The sequence below is a fragment of the Electrona antarctica genome (assembly GCF_951216825.1).
Source record: "Electrona antarctica genome assembly, chromosome: 4".
Taxonomy (NCBI): domain Eukaryota; kingdom Metazoa; phylum Chordata; class Actinopteri; order Myctophiformes; family Myctophidae; genus Electrona; species Electrona antarctica.
Window position 1 is genome coordinate 4973374 of NC_136809.1, and position 9213 is coordinate 4982586.

At 43.5% G+C, this 9213-nt stretch overlaps 1 protein-coding gene across 1 annotated transcript; it reads right to left on the reverse strand.

The window, feature by feature from the left end:
• Nucleotides 1-3220: 3220 nt before the first annotated feature.
• LOC306922168 (uncharacterized protein) lies at nt 3221-7975 on the reverse strand (the record flags this gene model as incomplete). Its single annotated transcript, XM_079499564.1, has 3 exons — nt 3221-5910; nt 7484-7582; nt 7891-7975. 3 exons carry the CDS (start codon nt 7973-7975, stop codon nt 4799-4801), a joined length of 1296 nt encoding a protein of 431 aa, XP_079355690.1. The 3' UTR covers nt 3221-4798.
• Between the last annotated feature and the right edge of the window lie 1238 nt (nt 7976-9213).

The window sequence follows — 9213 nt, forward strand, 5'->3', positions numbered from 1 at the left end:
CACCAAGGACCACGTCCCACTGGGAGGAGACCCCTGGGGCACACCAAGGACCACGTCCCACTGGGAGGAGACCCCTGGGGCAGACCAAGGACCACGTCCCACTGGGAGGAGACCCCTGGGGCACACCAAGGACCACGTCCCACTGGGAGGAGACCCCTGGGGCACACCAAGGACCACGTCCCACTGGGAGGAGACCCCTGGGGCACACCAAGGACCACGTCCCACTGGGAGGAGACCCCTGGGGCACACCAAGGACCACGTCCCACTGGGAGGAGACCCCTGGGACACACCAAGGACCACGTCCCACTGGGAGGAGACCCCTGGGACACACCAAGGACCACGTCCCACTGGGAGGAGACCCCTGGGGCAGACCAAGGACCACGTCCCACTGGGAGGAGACCCCTGGGACACACCAAGGACCACGTCCCACTGGGAGGAGACCCCTGGGACACACCAAGGACCACGTCCCACTGGGAGGAGACCCCTGGGGCACACCAAGGACCACGTCCCACTGGGAGGAGACCCCTGGGGCACACCAAGGATCACATCCCACTGGGAGGAGACCCCTGGGACACACCAAGGACCACGTCCCACTGGGAGGAGACCCCTGGGACACACCAAGGATGAGTTGGAGGGCCGAATGCCTTCACTTAATGCGGCCCTCAGGTTAATCAGAATACTGATATAGTATTGATTTCAGCTGTTACAATTCCAAACCCCCTAATTACTTCATGACTAGTATTAAATGACTAGTACTTAATGACTAGTATTAAAATGTTATTGTCTTTCTGTGTCCAATGTAGTTATGTTCATAAAGTTAACATAACTATAACTAAATGCATTCGAAATTCAATAAAAAGATTACTTTTCAGGATTCCAATTAAAAAATAGCAAAACAATTATTCAGGTTGTTCAATTCAAATAATAGCAAAAATAGCCGATCTACAAGCTCAAAACCCGTCGCATGGCGACGCGTTTTGAGCTTGTAGATCAGCTATTTTTTGCTGTGACAGTAATAAGCACTGTGGCCCCTCTGGAGTGAGTGTCGAAATATATTGGCCCTCGCCATCGTCAAAGTTGCCCACCCCTGATTTAGGGATAAGGATGTGATGGAAATAGGGCCCATATATCCTGTTCCCACCATTTCCTCTCTGCTCTTGAGGATGGCCAGGTCTGCCCCTCGGTTCTGGCAGTCCCTCCGGCTCTCCGACCAGGATTTACGGGCGCTGGAGATGTAATAGCAGCTCTGCTGGAACTTCCTGAAGGAGGTAGGACATGTCTTATCTGTTGAAATGATTATTGTTTAAGTATTTTCTACAAGTGATTTGAAAAATGAATAGCCAAAGCTCAACATGCATCATAATGAATAGCCAAAGCTCAACATGCATCATAATGAATAGCCAAAGCTCAACATGCATCATAATGAATAGCCAAAGCTCAACATGCATCATAATGAATAGCCAAAGCTCAACATGCATCATAATGAATAGCCAAAGCTCAACATGCATCATAATGAATAGCCAAAGCTCAACATGCATCATAATGAATAGCCAAAGCTCAACATGCATCATAATGAATAGCCAAAGCTCAACATGCATCATAATGAATAGCCAAAGCTCAACATGCATCATACATGCGATATGTTCCTCTTATAATGACATGCCCAAATTAGGATGTCAGGTTGAAAAAGTGGTTAAAGGGGAAAACCACCCATTTTCAACATTTTACCATGTCATTAATATACCTTAGAGCTGTTGTGTGGAAATAATAAAAAAGTCCCCCCATTCTGTGTTTCCTAGAACTGTAATTATGAAAAAAAATCATTAATGTTAAGATTTTTTTCAGACCTCTAGTTCTAGGAAACACAGAATGGGGGGACCTTTTTATTATTTCCACACAACAGCTCTAAGGTATATTAATGACATAGTAAAATGTTGAAAATGAGTGGAATGCCCCAATTTTGTGTGGAATGAGTGTTAAGGATTATGTTATACTTTAGCTTTTGAAAAATAGCAGATCTACAAGCTCATAGTACCGAGTGCCGCCGAGTTCCGCGCTACGAGCTTGTAGGTCTGCTATTTTTGAAAAATCATGAAAATGTGTTTCAAATCTTTGAATATTCTTTCAGAGAGAACGTTTTTAACTAAAATCTTTGCTTCTGGGGGGTCCCTGGAACAACATATTTTGAGATGGGCTCGGAGGCCAATTACATATAATTTTTGGGGGTCCTTGACATAAAAATGTTTGAGAACGATAGAAACAGGATTTAGAATTTGTAGAATCGTCCTCAGGTCTAAATGGGTGGGGGCATGGAGGCATGGGTGGGGGAATCATTATGCAATTAATTAAATGATATGTTGTCCTGATTGTTAAAAGGATACTTTCAAATGAAATAAACATTGCCATAATAAAACATGCCAGTAGGAGGTGCCACTGACCCACAAACGAAAATGTTCCCTTTAAGAGGACCACTTCAGGACTTACAGTTTATTTAGGCATAATTAGTCTCTCCAACTTTGGAGGAGCTGTCATGCTTCTTCAAAAAATATTTGTTCTGGTCAGAAAATGTATCATTTTCAATTGGATTATGGATAAACCACCAATTTCACATTCTGTATTGTTACTATAGGGCTGGGACTCGATTCAAAAAAATGTAATCTAATTATTTTGAGGCATTGAAATGAATTAATTGAAATTAATCACATTTTATTTTATTTACACAATATTTGACCTATTTTGTACTGTATGCACATTTATGGGGGCAGCGGTGGATCAGGGGTAGAGTGGCTGGATGGAAACCGCAAGGTTGCCAGTTCGAACCCGGGCTCCCCCAGAGTTAGTGTCGAAGTGTCCATGAGCAAGACACTGAACCAACCCCTAATTGCTCCTAATGTGCAGGTTGGTGCCTTGAATGGTTTCCTCCGCCATCTGTGTATAAATGTGTGTGTGTGAATGGGTGAATGTAATGCACAATCTCTGTAAAGCGCCTTGGATAAAGGTGCTATATGAATGCACTATTTACCATTTTATGTGTGCCTATGTTTGTGTGTACACTGTACAGTCTTGTCTATGAGACAGGGTCAGTTTTGATAGGCTAGTGTCTGGAGGCGTGTCTGTGAAGCTGCTAATTAGGAGATCACCTGCACCCTGCGTAAATGGGTGGAGCCTTTAAATGCAGACTGCACTCCAGAGAGCAGAGCACAGAGAGAAGAGGGCTGTGTTGATTTTTCGTCGCCTAAAACTGAGACGAAAAATGTCCGTCGACTACCTTTTTTCACTAAATGGAAACTAAATGAAAACTAAGCTATGATGACGACCAAATAAAAAGTTGAAATTTTTTAGGAAGGGACTAGTGGACAAGAGATCCAGTATAAGTCATTTTACACTTGGTTGCATGCTGAAAATAGCAGATCTACAAGCTCACAACGGTTCCATGTGACTAAAACGTGACTAAAACTAAATGTTAGTTTCATTCCAAAGACTATGAACTAAAATAGAAATGTGCTGCCAAAAACAACACTGCTGTGGAGAGGAACAGGAGGCAGAAGACAGAGCTGTCTGGAGGGAAGGAGAGCGGCCATAGACGGGCTCTGGAGGAGTAGAGGGACACCCCAGAAGACAGAGCTGTCTGGATGGAGGGAGAGCGGCCATAGACGGGGTCTGGAGGAGTAGAGGGACACCCCAGAAGACAGAGCTGTCTGGAGGGAAGGAGAGCGGCCATAGACGGGGTCTGGAGGAGTAGAGGGACACCCTGTCTGAAGACAGCTGTCTGGAGGGAAGGAGAGCGGCCATAGACGGGCTCTGGAGGAGTAGAGGGACACCCTGTCTGAAGACAGCTTGTCTGGATGGAAGGAAGGAGAGCGGCCATAGACGGGGTCTGGAGGAGTAGAGGGACACCCCAGAAGACAGAGCTGTCTGGAGGGAAGGAGAGCGGCCATAGACGGGGTCTGGAGGAGTAGAGGGACACCCCAGAAGACAGAGCTGTCTGGAGGGAAGGAGAGCGGCCATAGACGGGGTCTGGAGGAGTAGAGGGACACCCTGTCTAAAGACAGCTGTCTGGATGGATGGAAGGAGAGCGGCCATAGACGGGGTCTGGAGGAGTAGAGGGACACCCCAGAAGACAGCTTGTCTGGATGGAAGGAGAGCGGCCATAGACGGGGTCTGGAGGAGTAGAGGGACACCCCAGCCGGGGGAAATGGTTGCTTGGCACCAGGCAGGGTGTGTGTCTACTCTGTGCCCGTCCCGTCCGCCTGTGGCAGCTGGACCCATCTGTATTAAGGCCCGAGATGGCAGGTGGTGAAAGAGGGGAAGCCAAACTAACTCGGCAGAGAGTTGGGCCCCCGGGCCTCTGTGACCTTAATTGACGTTGATGGTGTGTGCACTGCATGTGCAGAAGGATCATTGTTTAGCCCACGATTTTAGTTATAGTTTTTATGATCTTATTGTTGTCAGCCACCACCGGTTTGGGACAATTTATTAACTGTTTGGAACAATTCACTGTTTTTTTTTTCAGATTAGTGCATTTTTTATTTTTTTCAATTTTCAACGTATTTCTTCTATTATTATTTGTTGTTTCCTTTTCGTCCAGTGATTGTGAGGGGTATAAAAGTAGGCCATTGTAGAACGCTAACTTTAAATTATTATACCATTTGTATACTTATTTTTTTACCTCGTCACACAGGTCTTGCAAATAATATCAGCAAAGCAAGAATAAAAAACAATTAATGATATGAAAATCAAAATAAATCGCGAAAATGTGGCCTTTGAATATATATATATTCTTTCACAGTGAACATTTTTAGCTCAAATCTTTGCTATATTTTGTCTTACCTATAGACCTGGGTAAGACAAGGGTGGCCTTGAGTGACAGTCTCTCGACTTCTTGCTGTAACCCATCTCTCTCGAGGGTGCAGTTTTCAGAAGTGACCTGTAACACATCTCTCTCGAGGGTGCAGTTTTCAGAAGTGACCTGTAACACATCTCTGTCGGCGGTGACATTGTCATAACTGACTCTTAGCGAGTCTCTGTCTGCTATCAAAGCATTGTAACTAGACTGCAACATGTTCACTGATAGCTGTAACCCATCTCTCTCGAGGGTGCAGTTTTCAGAAGTGACCTGTAACACATCTCTCTCGAGGGTGCAGTTTTCAGAAGTGACCTGTAACACATCTCTGTCGGTGGGGACATTGTCATAACTGACTCTTAGCGAGTCTCTGTCTGCTATCAAAGCATTGTAACTAGACTGCAACATGTTCACTGATAGCAAACAGATCCTCATGTAATTCAGCCTTGAGCTGGATTCTCTCGATTTGTGCCCGTGATCAATCTCCAACTGCTCTTTCTCGCTTTTCGTGGCGTTGTGAGTGTCCTCCAGTTTCCCGAACTCGGTGAGCAAGGCGTCGTAGTTGATCTGCAGCTGCTCCCTGGCTCGGGTCACGTTGTTGTACCGGTTCTGAAACGCGTCCCTCTCTTTAACCGTCGAGCGGTAACCGGCCTGCAACTGGTCTCGTCGTTTGGCGGCCGAATCGAGATTGCTCTGCAACAGGTCTCTGGCTTTGGTCAAGGCGACGTTGTTGGTCTGTAAGCGGTCGTGGTCGGCTTTAAGCCGCTCTCTCTCTGTGGCTAGGGCACCTCTGTCGGTCTGCAATTGCTTTTCGCTGGCTTTGAGTGTGTTTCTCTCGTTTGTCAGGACGTCGTTTCTCTGTTTCAGGGTGTTGATTTCGGCCGACGCTCCGCCCTTCTCTCGCTGTAAGTCGCCGTTGCTGCTCTGCAGGCGGGCTTGAGTGTTCTGCTGCTCGTCTCTCTCCTTCAGCACGGCGTCCAGGTTGGTCTCCAGGTTGTCTCGTTGTTTACTTAAGGCATCGTACTTGTTTTGATGATGTTGTTCTGCTTCCCTGGCTGCTTTCCTGGCTGCGAAAATAAAGAGACAGTATACACTTGAACTTGAGCCGAATTAAAATATCAAACAATGAACTGTACAAACAAACAGGGAGCCGGAGCATTACCAAGGACATTACACACAGACGCCTGAGATGGCTAGAGGACATGTACTGAGGATGGAGCAGGACTGAGCAGAGTAACATGCAGAGGTAGGAATAAAGCAAGTTATCAAATGATTGGCAGTGGTGGAAAAAGTACTGCTGTTCATGCAGCCTGAACTGACTGAGCCAAGCTGGAGTTGGAAATACATTGTTTTCAACGAGGGCGGCGCAAATAAGAGCTATTTTAAGCATGTGTGCAACATGACAACTGTTATAAAGTATTGTACAGTAACAACTAAAGTCTCTTTAATGTTTATGTTGTACTATTACTACAAAACAACCTAAAATAATGGTATTTAACATCATTAAAGCTGGGCTGTTGCCCTGAGTCCAATGCATTTCTGCCTACTTCCGGTCCAGGACTTGTCCCAGTTGGTTCATTAATTGTCCCCATTCTCAATAGAAGTCTATAGGAGAGCCTCCATTGGACTGAAGCCCCATGAAGTGACCAATAGAAGTCTATAGGAGAGCCTCCATTGGACTGAAGCCCCATGAAGTGACCAATAGAAGTCTATGTAGGAGAGCCTCCATTGGACTGAAGCCCCATGAAGTGAACACAGTTTGCGTAACTCTGTCCATATCTAAGGCTCTGGGCATGCCATATGTTGACAGTTTTCCTATGGTTCCCTATATGGTCAGGTTAAAAAGGTTCACTTCCTCTTCTGCCAGCAGTGACAGAGAAATGTAGCCATGTTGGATCCCACACACATGTGTTTGTACTGCAAATCTTTGAGATAATGAATCAAAGACTGAGTTTGTGCCTTTCTTGAGCTGAAGTTTATACCACATGACTAGTAACTAAACCTTTCAAATAAATGTAGTGGAGTAATAAAAGTACAATATTTGCCTCTGAGATGTAGTGTAGTAGGACTCAAGTAGGCCTAAGTAAAGTATTGGAAATACTCAATTAAAGTACAAATACCTCCAAAATTGTACTCGATACAGTAGGTCAGTGGTTCTCAAAGTGGGGTCCGGGGACCCCCAGGGGTCCTTGAGGCAGTTAGTTTGGAACCAAATGGACCCTTATGGGTCTCTAACTCTGAGAGTTTATGGATATTTGTACACTGAGTTAAATTAATGTTGTTTCTTTTTTTCTTTTTTTTTACTATTTTTACAATATAATTTGGGGTCCCAGAGATAGAAATGCCATTGAATGGGGGGTCTGTAACCTGATGCATGTCAAACTGGGGGTCCTTGGAATGAAAAATGGTTGAGAGAAATTTAGAAAATCTTCTCTCATGGGGGTCCCCGGCATATCTTTTCAAATGGGGGTCCGTGGGCTAATACGTCACTTTGGGGGTCCCAGACATGAAAAAGTTTGAGAACCACTGCAGTAAAGTAGGTTACTTTCCACCACTTCTGAAGTTGAACGTGTTGTGAAATACAGAGCATATAGGTGCGTGTTGTGAATATATATGACAATAATGTAGTGTCTGACTTACAGTGGACTGCTTGACCTATGACCCCAGCCAGCAGGAGAGCACACAGCAGCACGAGACACAGTGCAGCCGTCCTGAAAGGTCTCCTTCTCAACTCAGAAACTGGACACATAGTTAGGAAGCAGAGCAAAGATAGGAAAATATAATAAAACAACATTAGACTGTAAACGCGTGTGTGTGCGCGGAAAAAGTTCTATAAACTATAACATTTAGAGATGAAACAAACACATTCTGATGAATTATTTTAAATGTATATTCCGTCGGTGATTATCTTTAAGTCTTAAACATATTGAGGTTTGCTTTCAGTTGGGTATTTATTTTATATGGAGTATTACCTCCAAAATATTTGTATTATTCCATTTTCGAATTATAGTTTTTTATTTATTTATGTATTATTATTATTATTGTACCTGTTAGCTTAAACTTGCTTCCATCTGCAGTCTCCATCAGCGGCCTGTAGCTGCTCTGACTGTCCTTCATGTCCATAACATCCATGGTCGTCAAGGTGTAGGTCGGGCTGGGAATAAATATATTTGAATTGATCAAAAATAAATCAACTGAAAAGACAACAATTTACAATTTAGGCAATTTAGCAGACTCTCCCCATTCTGTACTGGAACCCCTCTTGGAGTTTTAAGCATTGTTATACTTTATTAGCTATTGAAAAATAGCTGATCTACAAGCTCGTAGCGCGGCACTCGGTGCCGCGCTACGAGCTTGTAGATCAGCTATTTTTGAAAAAACGTTGTTTGAAAAATGTGGCGCAAATCTTTGAATGTATATTCTTTCAGAGCGAACGTTTTTAACACAAATATTTGCTTTTGGGGGGGGGGGGGGGGTCCCTGGAACAACATATTTTGAGATGGGGGTCGGCGGCCAATTTATATATATTTTTAGGGGTCCTTGACATGAAAATGTTTGAGAACCACTGACATAGAAACATAGGGTTTTAACCCTGTGAGAACCACTGACATAGAAACATAGGGTTTTTCAGAAAACTGTCACAATTTAGAAGGAATTTGTAGAATCGTCCTCAGGTCTAAATGGACTAATCCAGAGTAATTTACAGTAAGCAAGAACAAAACATGGTAATACATCAAATACATAGAAATAGTCATCAAGAATCATACAGTACATAAGAACCTAATATCTGTAGTGTACAGTACACTATAGAGTGCATACGTGCTACTGTACATAAGAACCTAATATCTGTAGTATACAGTACACTATAGAGTGAATCATACAGTACATAAGAACCTAATATCTGTAGTATACAGTACACTATAGAGTGAATCATACAGTACATAAGAACCTAATATCTGTAGTATACAGTACACTATAGAGTGAATCATACAGTACATAAGAACCTAATATCTGTAGTATACAGTACACTATAGAGTGAATCATACAGTACATAAGAACCTAATATCTGTAGTATACAGTACACTATAGAGTGAATCATACAGTACATAAGAACCTAATATCTGTAGTATACAGTACACTATAGAGTGAATCATACAGTACATCAGAACCTAATATCTGTAGTATACAGTACATAATAACCTAATATCTGTAGTGTACAGTACACTATAGAGTGCCACGTGCTACTGTAAGTCTTCATAAAATGCTAAATTCTAAATAGAATAAAATGCTAAATTATAAATCTAAATTACATAAATTAAAGAGACTATTACAAGTGCTCAGGGCTGGACTGAGACAAAAATCCAGCGTGG